Genomic DNA, 26,560 nt, shown 5'->3' on the forward strand with positions numbered 1-26,560 from the left:
CCAAACTGCACTTTGACTGCACCCTATAGCTGACTGAAAGAAACAAGTGACTCGAAACTATGCCTGAGGCTTCTATCCTAGAGTACAATTTTGTAGGTGGGGGGTAAGGACCCGCGTTCTTGCTTGGTTCGCAAATGGTACCGATTTGAAATTTCAGCCTGGGTCAAATCGACCCCCCCCCCTTCGGTTAACGGGTTAACCCAATTCACTGTTATAAGGTGAACCTAAAATAAACATTATAATTCTTTACCCAAAATCTAAATTATAATTATTTACGGAGATTCCGTGTTCCCAGTCAGAATTATATTTATTTACAACATTTTCTGTTATAATTCAGAAATATAGGTAGTCCTTTTTCTATAATTTGGAAGAGTGAAGTTTAAAATTCTGTGAAATTGTTATAAAACAAAAAAAGAATTTTCAAATTCAAACAAATTCACTGTTTCAAAGTTCAAATTATAATTCTTTACGAGAATTCCCTAACCAAATAATTGTCAAACTTATATTTCCTTCTGAAATTCTATATAAAAACTTAGAATTATAATTCTTTTCAAAAAATCCTTGTTCCGAAGCAGAACAATTGTAATTCTTTACGTGATTTTTGAAAGTATTTTTTTTTATTTACTCCCTGTTCCAAATCAGAATTCTATTTTTTTTTTAGAAAATTCCGTGTCTCAAAGTCTAAATTATAATTCTAAACTGAAATCCCCTGACCCAATTAAGGACTATAGTTCTTTTAGAAAATTCACTGTTTCAAGTCAGAATTGTAATTCTTTTGAGAAAATTCGTATTCTAAGTGAGAATTATGATATTTTTCCATTTAAATTTCATGCTTTAACTCAGAATTAAAGGAATGCAATGTATGAAACCACTTTTAATTTGCATATTAGCACATTCAAGTAAAAAATTTAGGTTGCTGAATCACATTCCCGGTCATGTCACCGTGAACAAAAATCCTGGTCACTTCCCGGTTTTTCGGACCGGTAGACACCCTGATATTTTTATCTTAGAAGAATTCGTTAATTTTTTGGGTTTTGAAATTTAAATAAATTTTATTTTTCCTGTTTCGATCAGAATTTGCTGAATGCGATAAATTTATTTTAAAAGGGTAAATTTGTGGCCAAGAAAAATAGACACTTGCTAACCTACACGACGATTCTTGTCTCTTATTTACGTTATTTGCACATGGCAACTGATATGAACGTGTTGAATTGTATGTGAACGTTGGGATAAATTCTGCGAGACTTTATATCAATACCATCTTGACAGGGTGATAAAATGGTGAAACTTCAAAAACTGATATTCAAATTTTGAGAGAATTAAAAACATCCAACTTTAAAACAGTTTAGACTATATACATGCAAGCATAAATCTATATATTTTTATTTATTTCAAGAAATAGTTTTACATCCAAGATACAAAATCATGATTTAATAACGATTTAAATGTACCTCAAATTTGTCCATTTCAAAGATTATAATCAAAATGCGGTACAAGCTTGAAAGTTTCAGTCTTAATCATTAAGTTTTTAATACTTATATCTATAATTATTTACACTTTAATACTTTCAATTCAAAACTATTCTATTGCATAAGCTTTTTATTTGAAAGTGGAATTGAATTAAGTTTGGGAATATTTAATTGAAAATTATTCAATTTGAAACGCCTTTAATTGCAAAATTTTAAACGATTTAATTTTTAAAGGCAAATGTTTAATTCTGAAATTATTAAATTTATAACACTTACATTTAAAAGTCGATGAGCTGGTGTAATAAATCATTTTTTAGTATTATAAAAATAAATTGGAATTTTAGATAAATAAAAAAATTAAAATAAATTTGGCGGTCTTATTATTATTTAAAATAATTAACATACGTGTAGGAATATAACAATAATAATAAACTATTCCATTATAGGCCTGCCAAATGCTTTGTCTTTTCGTTAACTCTCCTAAAATATCGATTTATTATTGTTATCAAACAAAAAATATATTTATCAAAATTTATTCATCGAACTAATTCCTTTCACTGAATATGTTTCCAATTTATAAATTTTTTATTGTTTGTACATGGCTAAATAAAATAATAATACTTATGTACTTCGCAAAATTTTTTCACGTGATAGTTTTAGAAAATACTGACCGCTTTAAATCTCAAAATCTCCCACATTTGATATTTGATATTAATTGAATATTTATTATTTTTAATTTAATGTTTAATTTATATTCGATTTTGTAAGCTTACATATTTGAATAAAGATTGAATATAGATCAAATTTGAAGAAAAATACATTTAAAATAAAGTACCTAGGTTCATTCTGAAGAATTTCGATAATAATGTAATACTAATTTTTTCATTATAAATTACAATCGGGGGAAAAAAATACTTGGAGAAAATTCTTTTTTATATGGAAATTAATGTCATTAGTTTTGAAGATATTTTATTTGGGAGGTAGAAAGTTATTTAATCATTTATGAGGTTTACATATAGTTTATAAATTATGATTTATCGAGCTTCATTTTTGATCAATTCCCTCATATCTAATAAACTTCCTTTCAAAAATTGTGATTCGAGGCAAGATAAAAATCACTCGAAGGTTTCTCATATCCCACACGACGCGGTCGAATCTACATTTTTTATCGTTGACACATTTGCTTTCCAGATGTGACAACGAATATCCCCAAAACTTTTTAAGAAAGACCCACACGAATCATTAAATCTTCAATTTTTTTATAATCTTATCATTCTATTTGGAATTTTTCTTTTAATTATTGTTCAATGCAAAAAATATTTTATTCGGTGTGATTTATTTATTTTTTTATTTAAATTTTAAATATGGGGTGTTGTCTAGATATTCAAATTGAACACTGAAAGAAGCTCCTGGATGATTTAGACTCGTTTAATATCAGTCGCCATTGCTGCTTTAATTCCTTATGTATACCTTAACTCGCACTCCTAGATTAGATCATACTGTTCATCGTACATTATCAATCTTTCGTAATTGTAAAATATGACCGCTGTAGCTCCAATGTCGCGATGAGAATATTAGTTTGACTACGGACCTTCGAATCTTATATTTTGTGATCAATAAAATTTGATCCTAAATTATTATTAGTATTACAATTTAAATTAATATAATTTTATTTCTTTAAAAAGGACACGTTTATTCAACTACTTTTTTAAAACTTGAACTAATTTGTTGGAAATTCGTGTTTTTTCGAAGGTTCATCACATTAGTTGCACATTAATCTTTTTTTTTTCACTCAGACACAGTCTCTCAACTAATTTTCATTAAACATAAAAATCATTCTTTGCTGAAATATCCAATATTACCTACATTTTTCGTTAAGAATTCATCTTTTTTGGTTGGAAACGTAATTACTTGGTTAAAACTTTAACTGGCTTAACAATTTATCTATTCAGTGGAAAATGCAATTATGATATGACTATGATTCTTGAAAAATGAATAAAAACTTTGTAAAATAAAAGGAAAAATTGGTTTAGAATTCTTGATTCTATTCCTATTATTTCCATAAATGAGGAACAATAACATTTTTGAACAATTTTGCGTGAACAGAAATGGTTATGCAAAAAGAGAATGAGATTTTTTTTTTGCTTTCACTAATAACTCATGATAAGCACTAGGAATTGCTCAGATGCTAAAGCATCTTCTGGTATCATCTGGGGACTGTGGATAAAATTTCTTTGAAACGAAACTTCATATATTGCATCTAGCTATCTAGCCTTTAGAATTTACTCCCGACTTACAGATCCAGACCTCATATCTCTTAGAGTCTGGAATTCATTTTTCATTTCTCTTTTTATGTGAACTTTTCTCTATTTTTCTTGGCCTACTAGGAAGTAATCTACATTCATTTTATGAGTAAAAATTTCAGACCTTACAGCCCAAAATGCTCTCAAAACAGAGGAAATAGGGGAATTTTTCGACAAAAATACAGTAACAATAGGGGAATAAATACATTTTAATAAAATACTTATATATGTGCTATACTCCTAAGACTTAAAGTTGAAATATACTGCACCCAGAAAAAAATTTTCTTCATTCATCAAACTTGTTTTGTAGGCCGCATTTCGTTGATTTCAGAAAATATTTTGTTTCAATGAAAAAAATGTTCTTTTAGTTTACCAAATGCTTTTCGTGCAATCAATCAAAGTTTTTGATTGAATCGTTTTGTTTATGACAGTCCACATTCAATAGCGTCGCGAAAAAAAAGACAGAAGTGTTTGCATCTGGGTAAACCTTATCAAAACAAGTAATCCGGAAAGACAATCAATTGGGATATGATTATGTGAAAAATACGTAAGATTGCTTGATTAGATTTTTGACTACAGAAGAACCGAAAGATGTTTTTAATTAAAGAAACAAAAAAACACAGTAAAAACGGTAAAAACTCTGGGATGAATTTTGTTGCAGACAATTTCAAGATGGTATGCCATCTCGCTCGTAGTTGGGACACGCAATTCGTCGATTGTTTTTGCCGCAAAACTGTAAAAATAATATTGACAGTAGGGCACGTTTCGTACCCCAAGTGTGAGGGAAATGATACCTTGTGAAGTGGTACCATTCCAACTAACAAGACTAATTTTTGTTGCAGGTATATGGTACCCTGAAATGAGAGTTAGATTCACACTTTTTTTTACTGCGAATCCAGCACAATTTATGAATTCACACTGCAAATGGCTTGCCTTGGATTTTTTAGTCTTGTGATATTTAGTAGTTTCATATACTACTAAACTATTGACACAAGATGACACAATTCAATGGTAAGTCATTTACAATGTACATAGTGATGGGTCGTTTATGGTTAGCTGAACTACCAGCTTTGATTAAATCAAACAAACTCTTTCCTTAGACCAGCGAAAACACTTATTTAAATCTAACAAAATATTATCTTGGATCGAGCAAAATATTTGCTTGGATTAACCAAAAGGTTTACTTCGATCAAACAAAATATTTGCTAAGTAATAACCTAAAGATATGGTAAACACAACCGAATTTTACTAACCATAACATTTTCTTGGATCAACCAAATATTTTTCTGTCCATATTATAACCATATTTTATGGTAAACCCAACCAAAATTTTGTATATTCAATCAAATATTTTTCTGGGTGTGCATTTTCAACAAAACAGTTGAATTTTTAACCAAAAAGGATCAATTTTCCACCCAAAGACGAATTTTTAATAAAAAATTGAGTTTTCAAGGTACGAGTATTGTTAACAGCAAAAAGGTCGTTGAATTTTGAAGTAAAATTTAAGGAGTTTTCAATTAAAAAGTTGAATTTTCAACCGACTAAGACGATTTTTCAACCAATTTGTCGAATTTTATAACAAGAAATCTGCAAAAAAATCAACCCGCGCTTCGTGTCCGATAATATATCTATCTCACGCTTCGCGCTAGATAATGTATCTACACAGGAAAAACAAAGTATGAATCTGACACTAATTACAGGGTACCATTGCAACAAAAAATAGTCTTGGTAGTGTGAATGCATGGTACCACTTCACAAGGTATCGTTTCCCTCGAACTTGGGATACGAAACGTCATCAAGTGTCAATTATTTTTACATTTTTGCAGCAAAAACAATCGACGAGTTTCGCGCCCCAACTACCAGCGAGATGGAATACCGTTTTGAAATTACATGCAACAAAACTGATCCCAGATTTTGTACTGTGTAACTCGCGCTTCTTTGTATACCCCCCACATTTGTGCACAGACTTGTTAAAGGTCAATTCATCGACAACTGTAATTTGACCATTATTAATTCTCTTTTGTTAAAGCTCCTTCGGCTTTAACGAACAAATTCCCATCGCGTGCCTAGTGCTAAGCACTGCTTTTAAGGCCCAAATGGCGGCCTTCGATTGTCGATAACAAATTGATAAATAACCGGATTTCGAAAAAATTGCTCTTATACAATTTTGAATTTACACCCTTCATATATTCAACACTTTTATATCAAAATTTATTGTTTAAAAATGCTACGATCTTTTTTGGCTAAACAACTTTTTTCTATTAATGTTTTTTCGCACTTTGTGTCATTTTTCAAAATTTTTATTTTTTTTATTTTTAGTGTAACGTTTTTTATTAAAGCAAAAACTACGCGCCTTTTCGAAAAATTATTCGTAACCAATTTGTAGCTCTTTTTTGGTTCAACAACTTTGATTTCATTTTCATTTTTCGTCACATGTATCGTTTGTCCAAAAATTCGTTTTTTTTTTTTAATTTTTAATGTCTTTTACGGAAAAAACTACGTGTCCCTTAAAAAAATTAATCAATAAAAAATTTGCAGATCTTTTTTAGGTGCCTAATTTTTGTGAAATAATATTTTTTCTTATCTTGCATAGTTTGATAGCAAAATGAAATTTTTGATTTCTCATTATTTTTTTTAGGATAAAAATTTGAATTTTCGATTTTTCACGAAAAATCAAAAAGTAGTTATAATAATCTTGTAGGGCTTGCAAAAAATCAATGTTTTTGTTATCTTGACTTTTTTTAAATCGTGCGTTGTTTGGTTTAAAATGTTAAATGTCGCTTGTTTTTTTATTTAAAAAATGATATTACTTTATTAATTTTGTTTTATTAAGAAAAAGTCGCAAGGATAAATCTTCTGAGTTTGTGCGTGCTACGAACAGCCGTACATTGAACTTCTAAAATTTGAACAAAGCAGTCTCAAATATTTTTTAAATGCGCTCACTTTTTGAATTTTTATCCAAAACGTCTGGCTTACAAACTTATCGTGATAGCAGGCTAAAAATCTACAGGCAGGCATACAGACAGACAAATTCGCAAAAACCTGTTTTTCGGGGTATGGGGGTCTCAAAACATGGACATTTAACAAAAAGACGTAAATCTAATATCTACTCTGCTGAGAATGTAAAAAGATTAAACTTTAACCAAAAACAGTTACCATTTCAGCCAAATAGTTGAATATCCAAGCCAAAACGATGCATTTTTAAGATGACAGTTGAATTTTCAACCAAAAATAGATGACTGTTCTACCAAAAGAGGAATATTTACTCCAAACAGACGAATTCTAAATAAAACAGATTAATTATAGACAAAAAAAACACTTTAATTAAATAGTTGAATTTTCAACAAATTAATTCAATTTTCAACCAAATAATTGGACTATTAACAAAAAAATAGCTTTCAACCAAGCAAATAGAATTACAATCAAATAGTAAAACTTTCAAGCAGAAGTAAGGAATTAAAAACAACAGCTGAATTTTTAAACGAATAGTCGAATTTTTAATCTATGAAGATGAATTTTTAACCAAATGGACAAATTTTTAATCTGCACATATGAATTTGCAACAAAATGTTCGAATTATCAAACAAAATAGATGAAAGTTTAACAAATTAGTTAAGCTTTCCAGAAAAGAATTACATTTGCAATCAAATAGTAAGATTATAAAAAAAGAAATTAACTTTGAACAAAACAGTTTTATTTACAACTAAATAGTTGAGATTTTAGCACGAGTGACGATTTAAAAAAGCAGTTTAATTTTGTAACCATATAACAAGTGAATTTGCAACGAAATTGTCGAATTTTCGAACAAGAAAGATAACATTTTAAGCAAAAAATACATAGAGCACGAATGTTCAACAAAACAGTTGAATCTTCGACAAAAATATGACTTTTTACCAAATGAATTAAATTTTCAATCAAATACCCTAAGTCTTGTATTTTTTTTAATGTTAATTATATGAGATACATTTTTTTCTGTGAATATGTTAAAAGCTATCAGTATTTTTGATCAAATGAGCCAGGATGAAGTCATGTTGTCAAGATATTTTAAAAATAGTGCAAATTCGAGTCAATTATTCAAATATGTCCAAAAAATTGAATAATTTTTCTGCAGAAAGAAACATACATACAAGAAAACTACATTTACAATACCTTCTTAAAAAATTGACCAAATATTTTCATCTTGGCTCATTTTATACAGAATTCTGATTTTTCTTAATATATATATATAGGAAACTAAATATTAACTCATACACAATTAATATTAAGATAATTTAAGATGGGTACTGTATAGTATACTCATATGAGTCCATATAATAAAGAATCAATTAAATTTGTTAGTGCCATACCCGAAACAATCAGACTTTTTAGATTTTTCTGTCTCTGATACTCAACTGAAGAATAAAAAGTTAAAGTAGAAAGAAAGTGGGTTTTCTGATAACAGAACAAAATTCTCGGGTTTTTCCTAGTAAAAATGCCTGGACTTTTCTTGATTTCCTATGGTCCGCTAGGTGCCCTGTTTTCGGCAGTTTTCTTGCGCGGAGTTCATCACACGTGTACGCATTAGCCTTTTGATTTCTGTCGCTTATATATGAATGAACATCTGTACGAGGGGAATACAAAAGACCGGGGGACATCGCCCTCGGGAGTTGACAATATAGACTTTTACGTGTCGTTTACGCTGAGCTTTGTGAAATTGAAAAATTGGCGTCGATTTGTATCTTCAAGTTCAAGACAGAAAAAAAATCAAGAATTTGTTTTAAGTATGTACACTACGAACGATCAATCTCAAAAGTCGCCAATTTTTAAAATGATTTATAAAATTGACAATAATGGATCTATTATTGGTTTTAGCACACTTTTACGGACGCTTGTAAGCATGCTTTTGAGAAGAAATTCAAGTTAATATTGTTTATTTAACAGTAGTTAAATAAACATTACTTTTATATAAACAATTTTTTTTTTCTTTGAAGGATTCTCTACAATTCTTTTTGAGCGGGTTTTTTTTTCAAAAAATTAATTTATAAATCATACAGTTACTATTGTTATAAACAATTCTAGTTTATATTTTAATAAGCACCACCCAAATAAAATTTTAGAGAATCCTTCAATGAATGATATAAGGCTTAGGATTTAATAATAATAGTTACTTTTCCCTGTGAAGAGAAAACAAAAACGATAACTCTAAGCAATTATTTTGAAATAAACAATTTTACCCTGAATTATATTTTCTGAAGTACGCTTAAGAGCCTTTCCGTCGAAATTTGTAGAAATTAGTAATAGATCTATAGTTTTCTATTTTTTTAAACATTTTAAAGATTGACGACTTTTGAGATAGATTGTACGTACTGTATATTCTTAAACATCTCATAACATTACAGACAGTAAAATAAAATGGATAAATATATTACAAACACTCAGTGTAATTTGGTGTAATTTATTATTCTTTGTCCCACCTCATAATTTTTTAACAAAATCAATAAATTAATTTAACTCCTGAATAATTTAGTGCAAAATCCTGTACTAATTGTCTCTATTAATAATTTTTTTCGCTGCAATTTCTGTCACAACAGTGAGACTGACATTAGCAAACCCCTGTAATTTGTTCTCGTGTTGTTACCGTTTGTTTACAATCGCTACAGATCGATAAAAAGTCCTTGCCACGCAAAGCTCTCAATAAAATGGAGTGCAGGACAAGTCAATATACCACCAAAATACTACATAAAATCCAAAAAAATCACGGTATCATTTTGTCAAAAACCCTTTAAATGCAATAAAAAGGGTAGACTTATATTAAATTTAAATTGGAATAATCAGTGACGAGACACGGTTCGTCGCACCACAAACTAGTCTAAATTAATTGGCGGAAGGAACTCCTTAACGCGTTCGAATCATGATAGAATATAAATGTAATTTATAACCATTAATCTTTTTTTCTGAAAAGGCACCACCTACCCATTTTTTAAAAACTTTATACAATTATTATTTTGATTTTCATGAATCCTCAAAACGATACTTTAAGGATTTTCTAGAGATTATGCATGTCCAGCATTATGGATGAGAATGATCCTAACCTTCATTTCCAGCCCTTTCAACCATTCAACTTGTTAGTTGAACTTCATGGAACGCGTCCAAAAGTGACAGGTGCTGAACTAGTGAGATCTTTTGTGGGTCATTCTGTGACAGGATCAGCGCACCCTGCAGCTGATCCTTAGAGCACTTCAATTTGCGGACACTCCTTCTAATCCATAATCATGCTTAAATCATTTGAGTTGTACTATTTCACTCACCGAGAGAGGTCGGAACGAAATAAAAACAAGGGAAGCTGTGTTGGAATTTCCGGATGTTTACTCGTCTTGACAGGTCCAGGATAATTTCAGACACTCGCGAGGAAGACGACACTTTTTAGCAACTTTTGACACTTCCGAAAGAGCTTCCTGGATAAAGAAGACAGCCCCGGACGAACCAACCTGGACTGATTTTTATCGAACTATCCACGCCAACGAGATATCTCGAACTGCGGATATCGGACGCACTACTGCGCGCTCTAGCGGTCGATTTTCAAGTTTGAAAGTAACTGGGGCAGTGTTTTGATTTTTTAAGCAACGCGTTATTCGTTGCTTGTTGCATGTTACATCCTCTTTCCTTTTTCTTCATTTGCATTTTTTTTAGATTTTAAACTTATAAGATTTTTTTATATATTTAAACTTTATTGCAATGTTTACAGTATTAAATTGGATGCTTTCAAAAAAGTTAAACAAGCTTAAACATGCGAAATTGTATATCTATCCTAACTAAAAAAAGTATGGTGTATCAATATCTCGCACAAATCCATATCAAAAACCTGATTGGCTGCGACGTTGCGTGATTATATGATTTTTAGTGACTGTTTTTAATTATTTATCGTTTAATAATGATAACGAATTTTCTGCACCTTCAATTTTGTAAATTAATTTTTTTAAATAAATAATCGTATTGGGAGTGTCTACACGTACCGAAAGAATCCGGGTATTCTTGCCGTATTTTCGGTACAATAGCTCCTTTTCCAGCTATCCCTATTCGTGCCGAAAAAATCCGGCTTTTTGTACCGAAATGTCGGTGTATGTGCCACGTCCAATTTTATTTCATGATAAAATTTATATCGAAATGTTTCTAAGCACTGTTTATAAAAGAAAAATGTTTGATTGAAGATACTTTTTTAAGATGTATTACACGACATAATTCCTCTCTTAACATTTAGCTACCACTCTATAATTTGTAAACTTTTTCACACTTTCAAAAATATGAGAAAAATATTTTTTATGATTTAGTTTTCATTTTAAATAATTAATTTTAAGTTTTGAAGACTTCAAAACATCTCGAAAAAGAATCTGGCAGATTTAAAGGCATTTTGAAACGCATCAAGAGAATCAAATTAAAATTCTTAAGTTTCCAGGGAACATTTCAAATGGTTTAATTATCTGAAAAATTAATTTCAAAAGAAAATTGAAAAAGATTTAAAATAATTTCCTTAAATCTCGAAAAAAAATGTATAAGATTTCAATACCAAAAATGTCAATTTTGCATGATTAATTCGAATCAGTTCAAAAGATACTTGGAAATTCATCTCTTTTGGTAAAAACTGAAAGTTTTTTGGTTAAAAATTTAACTGTTTGGTTAAAAATTCATTTTTTTTTTGGTTGCGAGTTGAACTGCTTTGTTACAAAGTCGTCTTTTAGATGAATTCAACTGTTTTTGAGTAAAAATACAATCTTTTTCAACAGTTTCATTTTTGGTTAAAAATTCATTTTTCTTGTTTGGAAGTGTAACTATTTTGTTGTAAATTCGTCTTTTATGGAAAAAACTAATCTTCTTGGTCAAGAGTGAATCTCTTTGGTTGAAAATTCCAGTATTTAGTGAGCAGTTGAACTATTTTATTAAAAATTAATTTTCACTGGTAGAAGATTCATAAGTAATCAAGTATTTGGTTGAAAATGTAATTATTATTTGGAAATTCCTCTTTTTTGTTAGAAAATGTAGCTATTTCTTTAAAAAATTCGTCTTTCTTGTTAAAAAATTAATCTTCTCGGTAGAAACTATTTCGTAGAAAATTGGTCTCTTTTGGTAAAAATGAAATCTTTTTACGGTAAAAATTCGAGTCTTTGATTAAATATTAATCTGTTTTAAGGTGAATGTCCCAGCAATCTTGACGGTCTGAGTAATCGTAAAGCATGATTATACATACCTGAAATATACTGGTAAAATATATTGTACAAGTAACAATTAATTATAAAATATACTTATTTTTCGTATTTTATAAAAGCAAATACAAACGGTATTCATTTAAATTAAATAAAAAGCAAAAATATGGGCATCACGATTACTAGGACTAAGGTCACGATTACTGGGACGTTTACCTTAGTTGAGGACTTAACTATTTCTGATTAAAAATTTGTTTGATTCAATTATTATTTCAAAACATAATGTAAAGTAATGAACATAATAAAGTAATGAACATAATGTGTAGAATAATGTAAAAATCAATACATTTTTATATTTTTAAAAAATGCAAAAATAAGTTATAATTTAAAAGTATTTCAACCAATTTTAAACAAAATCTAGATTTTTAAAGATTATGAATAACAAATTTGGAAGCTTTTTAAAAATTTTGAAAGGTTTTAAAAGATTAAAAAGTTTTCTTATTATTTCTGGGAATATTGTAAATAATTTTTTATTTATCAAATTTATTTCGAGAGAATATTGAGAAAGATTCCACATTTTTTAAAACGAATCTGGAAGATTTTAAGAAACTTTTTTTTTATTTGGCAGAATTTTTTCAACATTTTAGAGGGAATTTCAGAAGTTATTAAAATATTTAAGAAATAATTTCAAATTTAAAAAGATTTTAATATTCTTAAAACAAAATATAGATTTTTGAAGATTTAGAAATTAAATTTAGAAGTTTTTTAAAGATTTAAAAAAGTTTCAAGATAATACCATTTTTCCCATATTCCTAGAAATATTTAAAGTAATTCTTCATTTCCAAAAAATAATTTTAAGAAATTATTTAAAAAGAGTTTTAAAACATTACATAATATTTCCAAATTTGTCAAAAACGAATTCGGTAGCTTTTAAGAAAATTCTAGGAACAACTGGAGTCAGTTTAAACATTTTTAGGAATTAACATTTTTTTAAAGATATGAAACAAATTTTTAAACTTTTAAATATGTAAAATAATAACAACTCCTTAGACATTTTCTAAGCTCTTCTTCGACAGATGCAAAACCTTCACAAAATATTTTTGAATTTTCTCCAGAAACGTGAGAAAATTTATTTATTTATCATATGTTTTTGATTTAAAATATAAATATTGTTTTATTGAAATCTAAACAATTACATTTTTTGTTGAGAATTTAAATTCGGGTCCATTCGAGTTCGTGTTAGCGCGGGTTTACTGTATTTGGTTAAAGATTCCATTTTTTGTAGAAATTTTTAATCTGAAATTTTCCAAAATGTTTTGAATTTTTGAAAGAATCTTAGGAAAATTATATTTATACAATATTAAAAACAAATAAACTTAAGAAATTAATAGTTATTCGAAATTTTCATTCTGATTACAAATTATGTTTTTCCTGAAAATGAAAAACTACACGCTCTCGTAGAGCGCGATTGATGATTCTATCTTTTAAAAAATTGCATGAAGAAATACAGTAGACTCTACGACATTTCTCTCTTAAGACACTTCTCGCTTTCCGATTTCCCCTTCGTTCGTTCGCCCCCACTCCTTGCCTCATTTCACCCACAAACATGCACTCCGAACAAGGCAGCATATACCTTTTGTTCTGTCAAACTGTTTATCAAATACCTTAAGGGCATGTGATACTTCGTCGTGTGGTCAAACGGGTACAGTTCCCACGGCTTTTTTTCCACAAAAATAAAAATTTTTAAAAACTGAATTCAGAGATGCTATAAAATATCATAATGGACGTCCCCAGACTCTTTTTTGAGGGATAATAACAAAAAAAATGTATTGTGCTAAATAAAAATTGTATGTATTATTTTGAGGTTACGTCGTTTTTCATCTCTGCCTTACCGATAATTTGGAAATTATTTATGAAATAAACTTTTTTAATTACCTGCAAACAAGGTTAGCTCCGGGAGATTAGTTGCCATGTTTATTTATAAGTCCAAAGTTTTCGGCCAAAAATATTGTGTATTTTGGAAGTAACGCTCGGGAGAGTTCTAACACACATAACCTCGAAATATCCACAGGTTGTTAGCAAAATCAACATTTCTTTGAAAAAAAATGTGTGGGTGACGTCCGTTAGCATGTTCGCTATCATTTCCCAGATTTTGAAGACAAAATATTTCTTATCCTAGGAAAATAGCCGGGGGAATCTAACACTGAAAAAATCGATACTAATTCCCTAAGTGCTATGCAAATTAATCACATTTTGCTAAATTAAAACTTTTTTGAATTAACCTACAAAAAAAGTGTGTGGGAACGTCCGTTAGCATGTTCGCTATCATTTCCCAAATTTTTAAGACAAAATATTTATTATTCTATAAAAAAGCCGGGGAAGCCTAAAACTGGTGAAATCGACAATTTTCTAAGTTTCACATGCCTTTAACCTATATTGTAACATTTTTTTAAAAGAGAATTTCAATGGAGCCGCTAACACAAATACGTAAAAAAAGTGAGTGGCTCACTGCTGGAACATTTGAAAACGAAATTTTCGGGAGCTCAACTTCATGAAATTACTCATTAGGAATCCTGACATGTTGATATTGTCTCTTTTTCGAAAAAGTACTCAAAAATTTTCAAACTTAGAATCGGTAATTAATCTTGAAATTTCAGAAATTTGCGTTCTGATATTAACAATTATCTTCTTCAAGATCCAATTAGATTGAAATTTCAAAACTTTAATGATGAATTTCGCGAAATTCATAATTCAATAAATTGCCCCTCAAAAAGGTTTTCGTTTCGGGGCCACTGAAGGGAAGGTTTCCTTTCACCGAACATACGTGACAAAGCTGTACAGCGCTTGAGAGCGTTTGAATTCGCACGCGCGTCACGTGGCTCTCGCGTATCGCAGGAGAGAGGGTATTCTGACACTTCGTGTTCGCTTCCCCTACAACCCCGAAAACGAGAAGTGTCGCAGAGTCTAATGTATCCCGAAAATATCACACTCATTGTTTTTTCAAACAATTGAAAATAATTTGAAAACGAAATCTGCTTCTAACTTACATTTGGTTTGCAACTACTACTAGTTTAATTTATAATCGTTATAATGGCACAATATTTTATTTCTTGCAAATATAGATTTTAAATGATCTACCTTGATAAGAAAATAAAACATATAATTTCCTTAAATATAAAACATTACCCATTGTCATTAATTCGTTAATACCGAAGGGTTGATGATTTTAATTTTGAGTGTACAGTGTACACCAGATATTTAGATTCAAAATATTTCAAAACATTTCAAAATATTTTAGAAGATATCTCATGGGTTTTAAATGTTATAAAAATTGAACGTTTCCGATGTATTTCGGACTATTTATAGAGATTTTAAAATGTTACGAAGAAGAATTTAATGGAATTTCAAGGGATTTAAAATTTTAAATCCACCAGAGATTTATTTTTGATAAATTTGAGATATTAAAAGGCATATCAACTTTCCAAGACGTTTAGAAATCGGATTTTAAGCAAGTTGAAATAATTTCTAGAGACTATAAAGAATTGTAAAAGGTTTCAAATACTTTCACATAATATATCTATGAACTGCAAAGGATTTTGAGAGATTTTCAAAGTTTTAAAGCGTTTTCAATTGAATTGAAAATATATCAGGGCATATCGTAAAACTGTTTAAAGTTTTGAATGGATTTTAAATATACTTTTAGGAAGTATTTCATAGTATTTCACAAGATTTCCAACAATCTTTCGACTTTTCATAGTTTATGACAGGCTTCTAACGGATTTTGCAGGATATTAAGGGTTACAAACAAGTTTACAAAACCTTTAACGTCCAGGGATTTAGAGAATTTTAACGATTTTGTAAAAGTTCTCAACAGAATAAAAAATATTTCACGAAGTATTATAAAACTTCTGAGGGTTTCAAGAGGTTTCAAAAGATTTCAAAGTAATTCAAAAGATTTCTAGAGGCTCTTCTAAGGCTTTTAAGGGATTTTACAAGATTTTAAAAGTTATTTCTACAGATTTCGCAAAGTTTCACAGGATTTCAAGTAATTTGTAACCATTTACTATGAGGATTTAAAGTAATTTCAAAAGGCTTAAGAAATTATGAGGCATTTTAAAACATTTGGAATTTTTTCTAAGTACCTATTTAAAAATATTTTAACCGAATTAATGGTGTTTCAGAGAAATTTATATGATTTCATGAGCTTTTAAAAGATTTCAAGATATTTAAAAAAAATGTTAAAGGTTTGAAAGGTTCCAAAAGATTTTCTTTATAGAAAAATACGTATTTTTCACTAATTTAACACATTTCAGTACAATACGTAATACTTAAAATGTGACAACATTTAATAATTGCGCGCATAGCGGTCGTGATTGTAGTCCAGTAATTTTAAAATTTAAAGTTAAAACCCCAATAATAAAGAATACCAATAATAAAAAAGTAATAAATTCAAGTTAAAAATTGTACAAAATTATATAATTTTAAATATAGGAAGCATTAAAAATCTTTCAAATAGCATGCTTACGAATTAAAATGCCAAAATTTCCGGATCGAATAAGGGCATATAAACTTATTTTGCCGGGAGTGGGAAGACCCCTGGAGGGTTTTCACTTCAACTCGTACTCATTCAGTCAGTTTTGAAGATTTTTCAATAACATTTTTAGAGAATATAGTTCGAAATGTCCTTCGACTGATAGAGAAAAAGGAATTCAAAATTTTATTTTACAAAAACTGTTGTTCATTTTTTTATGATGCGTGGCGCTTATCAGACTTCTCTAACTTCTAGGTTTTCGTTTATCGATCGAATTTTGAGCAGCAACAATCTCCCAGCGAGAAAGTTATTAAAAACAGTACAAAGAAGTTTTCTGAAAAATGTTAACTATTCAAATTGATATTCAAGAAATTATTAACATCTCAAGTCGACAGCGTCTAGGTAACTAGCGCGCTAGCTGTTTCGATTCATAATACAGTTCACCAGCGCCAAAAATAAAAACTAATCAAGTAATCAGGTGATATAAAAGTATTATGCAAAAATAAATAATATTGGATAACGTACAATAATGTATTCATTTAATATTATGTGCAATAGAATGTTTATATTTTTTATACAAATTTTTCAAAAGTTAAACAAAACCTAATTTTTTAATGCTTCAATTTTATAATGCTTCAAATTCGCGGAATTGAAAAAAGTCAGGGATTATATACTTTTGTTAGATTTGTCTCAAAAACAGAAGCATTCTATTGTACATAATATTAAATAAATTATTTTATATTATCCAAAAATATTTATTTATGCATGATACTTTGATATTATGAATCGAATCTGAGACTCTCAAAACAGCCCGCGCGCGAATTGCCTAGCTGCTATCGACGGAAGTTTTTGCGTCACAACATTTTTCAATTTTTTTGTCTAGAATTGTATTTATTAATACATATTTCATAAATAAAGTCTATCAAATTTATTATTCAGTAGTATATTTTTTAACAATTTATCGATTAAAAAAATTAAGAAACCACTGTTTCCAATTTTTTTAACGAATTAAAATTTACTAATTTGTATGTGCTTCTAATTTAAGTCTTTCAACTTCATACATTTTTAGTTTTTGATTTTCAATTTTAATAGCTTCATATTTCAAATTGTTCAAATTTTTAACCATTTGAAAATAAATTATTCCACGTTCCAAATTTTCAAATTAAAACATTTATTTGTTTTTGCTTTCAACTTCAATTTTTAATTTTAAAATACTTAAATTTTTAATTGTAAAACTATTGAATTTCAAAAATTCTTAATATAAATTCTAAAATTATGCTGTATGGACACTTACAATTTCAATTTTTCCATCGTTACCCAGAATCCTCCACAATTCAGTGTTGTCAAAAAATAACATTTTCTTCCTTAAAACTTTTACGATTTTATCGCTTCTCAATCAATTTATATGCGAAAATGATTATCACTAAAATTTCTTATTATCGATTTTATAAGTTTCAAATTGAAATGAGAATTAAATTCTAAGCAAACAATTTGAAAATTTGCGAAAAAGATTTCGTATTTCGTTTCCTGAAGTTGGCAAACCTCTCAGTCGCCGCCGAGCATCATTCTGGCATACGAAATCGTCGCTACGTGGTCCCGGTTTTTAGCTTATCAAGATTAAAATTTACAAGTGTTTGAACTAAATTGAATTTGATTCAAGTGTCAAAATCAATTATAATTAAAATTCGCGAATAAATTTTTGAAATCGTCGTGTGGTTATACCATATCCACGAATTTCGGTTTCTATCAATTTTACTTGCTCCTATCCTTCAGTTCACAATAGCGTCACTACCGCGCGGATTACGAGAAAATCTTAATTCTGAGTTTTTCGTGTGTTTTTATTCACGAATGAGTAAAGTGTTGTGTTCAAATGAATAATTTATTGACGGAAGTGATTCTGAAAGGTATTTATTTAAGGAAAGTGCTTTTTTACGAGTGAATCGGTTTTCAGTGACATTCCATTCGCGCCATTTCTGAACTTTTAGTGGCGCTGCTAAATCGTTGGAAAACAAGTCGCGACTTGTTATTTGCAGAAATTGCTGCAAGTTTGTCTTATATTTTCCTGAAAACAAGTAGGACTTTGAAGTTTTTAAAATTGGTGAGTGAGTGCAAAACGAAGAGCCGATACTTAATTTCAGGTTAGGTTCGCAAAATCTGTCTCAAAAGACACTCAGAAAGCGACGAGTTTGAAATTAGTAGTTTTTAGTTCATTATTTTCCTTTTATTTTGTGGTACATAGATTTCCTGTGATGGATATTTTGCAAGGATTTTTATTTATTGTATACACAAATTTGTACAAGTATCTTTTCCGTATTTTTGCATAATTTAATTTTTATTTATGCTAGTTCAATTTATCATTACTGTTGCATTGTTGTATGTAAATGTAGCTTAGCCTTTGTTTTAATTTTCAGGTCATGAGCAGAAAGATGATCCTTACGTATCTGTCTCGTAGCTCAATAAAATTATTCGAGTTCCTTTGAAAAATTAATTAATTTCATATAACAATTTTTTCCTCGATTTTTTTAACGTTCTCAAGAATTGAACTCCTCTCTTAATATCTGTTTAGAAGATATATTCAAATTTTATAAAAAGTTTGATTTAATTATCATTTATTTATACAATATTATTCTAAGTACAGTTAAAAGCTAAATTTTTCAGATTGATTTAATTAACAATATCCAGATTTTGAAGTAAAGTGTTTTGATTTTACGATTTAAATATTTTTTCGTATTCCGGATGCCTCCGACTGATAATGGAAAAATTTAGGACTTTCTGGAACATTTTGAAACTTTTCGGAACTCCTTGGGACTTAGATCTACTACGAATACATGGCCGCATCATATTGCAGTTAATACAACAAAACCTATTTTTATTTGGAGATGATTCACTCTGCATTTTTAAGATTTTGGGCTTATACCTAATTCTTTATATTTTTACATAATTTTTAATTATAATTTAATGATAATTTATTTTTTATTTTAATTATAATTTAGACTCTGAATCTGAAGAAAGGAAGCTATCAGAGATCTGCAAATGTAAGTCCAAATTTAATTTCCCTTCTGTTTCTAAGCAGGCAAAAACCTGCTTGGATCAGGTTGTATTTTTTTTTATCTCATAGTATCCGCTAATCGAATTAATATATTCTTTATCCTACCTGGAAAACCTGAAATTGTCAGGGAACTTTTTATAGCTGCAAAAACCTCAAAATGTCAGGGATCTTTTTTTTTCAAGTCAGCGATTTTTTCGAGATCGGGCTTTTTTAAAACTACAATATCAAATTAAATAACTATAACTCTTCATTTGTAAAAGGTACTTTATATTTCTATTACTGTATTTGAACTATTTTGTTGCGATTTTTTGTTGTTGAAAATTATTTTAAAACTGAACATTTAAATATTCAATTTTAGGTTATTTTATTTTTTATTTAAAACTTCATTTAATTTATTGAAAATTTGTCTTTTTGGTTAAAAATGAATTTTTAAGCTGCAAATGTTCATTCTGTCACCTCCCACCACTGTCCCTGTACGCGTCGGTGGCTGACCAACAAAAGAGGGCCGAAGAGCGGGAAACCCTCGTTTTTGGAGAAAATATTCTGAACGTAAAAGTAAGTCATAAATGTACGAATAGTAATATTTGTAAAGTGCATAATGTATTTTCTTAGTAATGTTCTATTCTTTTGTCGATTGACGACCTTTCGGTGTCACGAAATAAAATAAAATGTCAAAAAATTGAGGGTTATGTATCCGATATATTTGATCTTGATCGGAATCAGGGTACTTTTACTTTAAATTCCTGATATTTGATTGTATTCCGTGAAACTGAAATGTCTTCAAACGATACCAGGACGAAATAGAATTTCGTAAATGCATTTTACACTTAAAAAATATTACTATTAACACCTTTATAACTTAATTTGACGTTTAGAATATTTCTTTATAAAATTGTTTGGTTCAAATATTGGGCTAATGTTATATAGCGAACTTTATTAAAAGCCAGGCATTCGCGAATAAATGATTTTTAATTTTTCTTTCATCCACTTCCCTATGATGATTTTGACTTTGTTCTATGAAAAATGTTGCTGCTTCTTAGTACAAAAAATCTACGCATATAAATGAATGAAGACTGTTTTATAACTTAAATGTCTTTATTCTTCTGTAAATAATTAGGAACAAAAATTGTTTTTATCAATTAAACATCAGATTGAATATACATACATAGGTATAATATTTAACAAAATATAAGAAATCACAAATAACAGTCTCATTTCGAAGACCGATAATTAATTGCAATTTTTAAAATAAGCTTTCATCATTATAATAATTTTTCATGCACGTTTGCATCCCTCATAACATTAAAATCTCTAAACGAAAATCAAAGACTTTTTTAAATGCGTTTGTTTTCACTATAACGTATAAAAATAGAAATAAACATCAATTCGATCAAATAAAATTGTCTAGAAATTATGTTTTTTAATCAATAAATTTCAGTCATTCGATTAATAGATTTTTACAATTACATACAAATATTTCCTACAAACTTTTGCAGATCGATTCAGAAATTGTCTATCAAAATTCGATTATTGCCAAGTTTAACAAATGATCATAAAAGGAACAGGTGCTGACTAGAGAAATTTGTCGTCCTGGTTCAGGGTACAAATCTCGTTGAAAAAGTTCCGTGCTATTTAAGAATGACCAATCACAGCCGTAAGCCAGACTTTCATGCTCGTTATATTCCGCCAAAATTATCGGCTTTTCGATATTTTTACAATCAAGTACCCGAAAACCGCTGTGGCTACAAGCCGCCAAAAGATAATTGTTCTCGAATGTATTCCATTTCAGTCTCCAAACACTTCCTTCTAAATTTGTTTTCGAAATAGGCCGACCCAATTTTCTGGTATCCCAGAGTCTCAAGCGCTCATCGTAACTGAAAAGTTGTCAGTATAATTAATTGTCAATTTAAATTATTTTCAAAATTAAATTTAGAAGCATAGATGAAATACCATCTTTTAGAAAAATGAGAATGTCTGAAATAGGTGCCATAAAATAAATTATCATCGTAAATCAAAAGCATTTCAAAATTTCAACTTTAAATCGACATTGCAAACTAAATTTCAAAGATTCGTGATTTTCGAACAAACTTAGGTTACGTTGGCGTTTTAAATCGAAAATTAGCACTTTGAAACAAAAATAATTTTAATTTGAAATTGGAAATTGGTTTAAAAAATGTTTTGAAAACTATTTTCCGATTCACAACCTTTTAAAAATGATAGGTTATGTTGGCGCTTTATACTGAAAATCGGTACTTTTAATCAAACATAATTGGATTTTAAAGTGAAAATATTTTAAAACAATTTTAGATTAGGTTTAAAGTTCTCACCAGGAATTGGTTATTTCAAATAAAATATATTTATAGATTTAAAAGATGATATAAAATTTTAAACAGTTTTTTCTTATGCCAGTTTTTTTCGTCTAAAATTTCTTTTGTTAATAACAATTCATTACATTTCAAAGAATATTTACAATATTTGAGCAAGAAAATGGTGTGTTTGCGTCTTTCACCGAAAATATTATTTTAAAGAAAAAACATCTGACTTTAAAAATTAAACTTGCAATTGAGAACAACTTTAGGTTATGTTAGTGCTTCTCATCGGAAATTGCTAATTTTCAAAATCATGCAACGGTTTGATTGTTTATACATGTATTACACTAAAATATCTGAAGTCAAGATATCAGCTTTCATAAATAATGATCACCAAAATTGTCCTTTTGAATTTTTTTTTTGACAATCGCGATACTATGAAGTACAAAAATTTTGTATTAATATTATCTTTATATTTTAAAAAAGACTATCACACGCGCAGCGCGCATGTTTTTGTTTTCTAGTTCATTAAGAGTTGTTAATACTTTAAAAAAAAATTCTAACCAGAAGAGAAGAATTTGTTTTTCATTTATAATTACGCTCAATTTTTGGGAAAATGAAATTCTGTTTTTTCGTGAATTACCTGCCCGAGGCTAACAAAAATTGTTCTCCGGGATTACTGTGAAGACTAGTGACTCCAGCCGTGTGAGATCGATTAATCATTACCGGAGTGTCGACCCTGATATCGAAAGATTTAAATTTGCTGTCATCTCCACCTTAAACATTCAAAGATAGCTTTTATTTTTCTGAAGCAATAAGAAATTTAAAAAAAGTCTAACAATCAGCAATTGCAAATTGCAATATCAAAGCAAACATTATGAATCTCAAGTAACTGTTTGAATTCTTTACTTTCAAATTTAAATTATGAAAATATTTCAATTTTTACCAGAGTAAATAATATTTGGATTCCAGTAATCAAAAGCAGTAATCCAAGCCTCATACTCGTGACCATGCCAAGATTTAATTTCCTCCAACGTTTCATCCGTTAATTCAAAAACATGGACTGAACCATTCGAAACACTGACTGTAATTCTTGTAGACAAATTATTAATAAATTGTTCTCCCATCGACCAATCTAGAGACAAAGCCAATACAACTTCTCCTGGTTTCTCGATGTGAATTTGCTTTAGAAATCGTAAACATGGCCTTGAATCACCTATCAATTCATAGATCTGTAACATTCCCTTGGCATTTGCAACCCCGAGCAAAATCTTATTGGAAACCGTTGAGCGGGCCCATTTCATATCTAAAACTGCAGCGCCCTCTAACTGCTCGAGCAAATTCAATCTTCCATGTTCTACTTGAAACAGATAAATTCGTCCGACACGTTTTTGCGATTCGGATGCATCTATAGATTCTTTTTCTAATAACTTATAAGTTCCGCAAACGAATATGTCTCTGAAATTTTCTATGGGGCACCATTCTACTGAATCTGCTGAAAGTATGGTGTCAAAGGAATCTAGTGTGGAGAACATTTTTGAAGTCATCTGAAACAAAAGAGAATTTGCTTATTCTTACATCAAATTCAGAATCTGGGAATAAAAAAATATGTAGGTTTGAAAAATCTACAAGTAGAAATAAAAGATAATTCCCTATTAAAAATATTAAATAAAATCGACTTGAAATAAATTTGAGTAATGTTAATAAATGTAGAAGCGCGTCTTTATAAAACTGTCGTCTTTGAATATCGATTTTTTTAGTTAAGGGAGAAATGAAAGACTGAGTTGGTTTACAATTTTTATTAAATTTATGAATATTACAATAAGTCAACGTTGGGGGTTTTAAGGTTTATGGCACTGCAATACATTGTACAAAATACTTCGGATTTCGATTACAATTCTCCGATTTGTAAACTATCTTTTATCGTCGTAGGTACGAGTAGCAAGTCATTTATTTAAATTACATAATTCAGATTTAGTAACAGTTTTGTTACAATGTGTGTTGGTATTGGCTACATATTACGATATCACTTTTCTTAAATTTCCTGAGCATTACACGATTCAACTAGTTAGGAACATAATTGCTTATATATTAGAAACGCACCACAAAATTCAGTCATTATATTCTATATTTTCAGAAACGGGAATTTTACAGTTTTCAAGTTTTGTCAAAATCTTAGGATTCTCATAATGCGAAAAATAGAACAAACTTCGTAAATTTTATTTTTTATTTTTGCGAAAAATCTAATGTATAAACATAAATAATTTTTCCCGTCTCTGAGACTACAAACAAGCATTCTACACTGATAGAAAAAAAACAAATTAATCATTAAAAAAGTAAATAATACTGAAAATAATTATAAGTCTTAGGGTTAAAATATTTGGTAACTATATTTTACTTTAAAGGGTGGTCACTTAAATTTTCAAATCCAAATCTTCGAAAATATACAATTCAAAGTGCTTAGAATTTTCTAAAATGAAACTAGAAGCCCTTAATCTCGTTCAATTTGGAATTCAAAGCTTTGAAAAATTAAAATTTTGAGCTGGCCAAATGGATTTTTTAAATTTAGACTAACCAAAATTCGACGCGTGAAATACAACTTTGTCGATTTTAGACTTTAAAAGTAGAAAGTTTGAAACTAAACCATTTTTTATGGAACTATTTTTAATTTATTTTTTTACTCAATTTTTTTTTTTAAACCCAAATTTTTCGTTCAAGTGCCCACCTTACATTTCCTGTAGGAAGTCATGGTTTGTACTTTTTCATATTGAAGTAAGGCTTTTTCGACTACACCGAAGTGTCATATTATTTTATACTTTGGTCCTTCTCGTTTTCACCTATTTAAACACTGACAGATCCATTTCTATGATTTGCACTAAAATCGATTATTTCAGACAATATTCCGAATGAAAAACTAAGGTCTTCTACTCTATGATTGTAATTAGTAATGCCGTTAATTCACATATAAACAAAAAATCGAATGTATACATTTCAAATTTTAAAATATAAATATTAATTTAAAATTCAATAAATTGATACGTTTACATTAAACATAAAAGCGGATAAATATTAGTCTATAGTTTTAAAAATCATCGCTCGGGAATCCAAAGTCCATTTCTTAATTGCAATAAGTAATAAGTAAATAGTGTCATAAGTCCATCTTAAATAGGACTCCTTAAATATTAAATCAAGTCTAATTGAGGTAGAACATTGAAGATTACTCTCTCTTTCTTAAAATATTGATAGAAAATAATAGAGCTGACTAGAAATAGTCTAGGAATTTTCAATCATTAAAGAAACATTGAAAGCAAAAGAAATACACTACCAGTCAAAATTGTATGTTTACTTACGAAAATCAGATTACAAACAAGCTGGTTTAGAAAGTGATTAACTCTGTGAGTCGGTCGAGCGGCAGTCGAGAAGTCTTTTATTAACGCGTCTCCTATTTTCCATGCGTTAACAAAAACTCGAATGCCGCTCGAGCGACAGATTTTCGTCGTGTGCACGCTTCCACATATTGTATGATAATTCGAAAACCAATGAATATTTCATTATCTTCTTGGCCTAATTTTAAAAAGGAGATTTCAGAATTTAACTGAGAAAAGCTTCAAATTTTTATATTTACCTATTAATCGAAAATACTTCAAGCAGTGTTTATTCAACATGGAATTAAATAAGCTTTCTAACCATTTTTTTTTTTAAATCGTCCAAACTTAATTTTTCGCAGATTAAGTCACGTTATAAGACAAGCCTGTTTGTAATTCGTTTGTCTTAACTGAGCACACACATTTTAAGGGTGATGTATCAGTAAATGAAAGAAACTAACAAAGTAGTTTTTCAACAACAACAAAACTATTAAAACTCTATTCCTTTCTGGATCAGACATGAGTTCTCACAATAAAACGTTTGAGGCATCGAAATTCGCTTAACTCTTATTACTCGCTAAATATTTGGAGATTCTTTGAATTAATTTTCTACTGGCGAGCGCTTTTTTCGGTTTCAGCAAGGCATTCTTTGACTAGCATTCGAGCGTGAACAAGTCCACGTTTTATCCGTTCAGCAGACGAACGACTGCTGGCATATGCAGGTCGAATATCGCTACCAAGTTCCTCAATAACGTTCAGTAACTGAGTATATTTTGATTGTCCAGGTACTGGCGGAACAGTTGCTTCCGCAGGTTTCATTAATTGAGAATAATTTGGTTGTCCAGGTACCGAAGGAACAGTTGCTTGCGCAATAGGACGCTCTCTTTGCAGAGCCCTCGGATTCGGAATCGTTATCAACGGTTCAGAGATTTTTATAGGAGCTTCTATCGGTCCTTTTTCCATTGTAGACTCACTTTTTACCATTTTAACGATCGTCTAAGCAATCGAAACGTCAAAGACGACAGTATTTTCAAGCCGGTTCTGAATTGAACAATTTACTCGCGTATGGATGTAAAATTTCTGGAAAAATTGAAATTAAGAGTTTTTTTTATAGATTGTTTCCGGAATTTCAATAATTCAGTCATCAAGTCGATAAACGGGCGATTCGATTACATAAGCTTCGTATTTATTTTTTGCTTCACCCCTTCATTTTAGCCTCCTAAAAAGGACCCTTCATTTATGGGACCTGGTGGGATCTTTTAAGGGCATGTGACACAGCTAAATACCTATATTACCGACCACAGTTTTTCAGTTCACTGAATGTTTTTTTGAACCTAAGAACTTTTTTTGTAAGTAA

At 29.4% G+C, this 26,560-nt stretch overlaps 4 protein-coding genes across 6 annotated transcripts in view; all 4 read right to left on the minus strand.

Annotated features, from left to right (window-relative positions):
* Positions 1–4,340, minus strand: part of LOC117170721 — a 22,631-nt gene extending 18,291 nt beyond the window's left edge. Inside the window, exon 1 of the mRNA XM_033357736.1 lies at positions 4,042–4,340. The gene's annotated coding sequence lies outside the window, so the exon portion shown is untranslated. The remainder of the gene's footprint in view (positions 1–4,041) is intronic.
* The window catches only part of LOC117170720, a 76,922-nt gene extending 66,655 nt beyond the window's left edge, over positions 1–10,267 (minus strand). For both annotated transcript variants that reach the window (XM_033357734.1, XM_033357733.1), the window contains exon 1: positions 10,060–10,267. The gene's annotated coding sequence lies outside the window, so the exon portion shown is untranslated. The remainder of the gene's footprint in view (positions 1–10,059) is intronic.
* Positions 10,268–20,910: 10,643 nt separating this feature from the next.
* Positions 20,911–26,560, minus strand: part of LOC117170763 (diphthine methyltransferase) — a 12,061-nt gene continuing 6,411 nt past the window's right edge. Inside the window, exons 1-4 of one of the 2 annotated variants that reach the window (XM_033357800.1) lie at positions 25,189–25,752; positions 22,785–23,385; positions 22,482–22,614; positions 20,911–21,403 (exon numbers count right to left, since the gene is read on the minus strand). In XM_033357800.1, the coding sequence (XP_033213691.1) occupies positions 21,046–21,403; positions 22,482–22,614; positions 22,785–23,385 (1,092 nt within the window). In that variant the 5' untranslated portion in view covers positions 25,189–25,752 and the 3' untranslated portion in view covers positions 20,911–21,045. Of the gene's footprint in view, positions 21,404–22,481; positions 22,615–22,784; positions 23,386–25,188; positions 25,753–26,560 lie in introns of those variants that run through there. The other variant, XM_033357799.1, reaches the window with a different exon arrangement.
* On the minus strand, positions 25,813–26,166 carry LOC117170986 (cyclin-dependent kinase 2-associated protein 2-like). Its single transcript, XM_033358030.1, has one exon. It carries the CDS (start codon positions 26,164–26,166, stop codon positions 25,813–25,815), a length of 354 nt encoding a protein of 117 aa, XP_033213921.1.

Source organism: Belonocnema kinseyi, chromosome 4, assembly GCF_010883055.1.
Source record: "Belonocnema kinseyi isolate 2016_QV_RU_SX_M_011 chromosome 4, B_treatae_v1, whole genome shotgun sequence".
Classification (NCBI taxonomy): domain Eukaryota; kingdom Metazoa; phylum Arthropoda; class Insecta; order Hymenoptera; family Cynipidae; genus Belonocnema; species Belonocnema kinseyi.

Excerpts from the sequence above, each read along its gene's own strand:
- LOC117170986 (XM_033358030.1), bottom strand. The coding sequence starts at position 26,166 with ATGGAAAAAGGACCGATAGAAGCTCCTATAAAAATCTCTGAACCGTTG.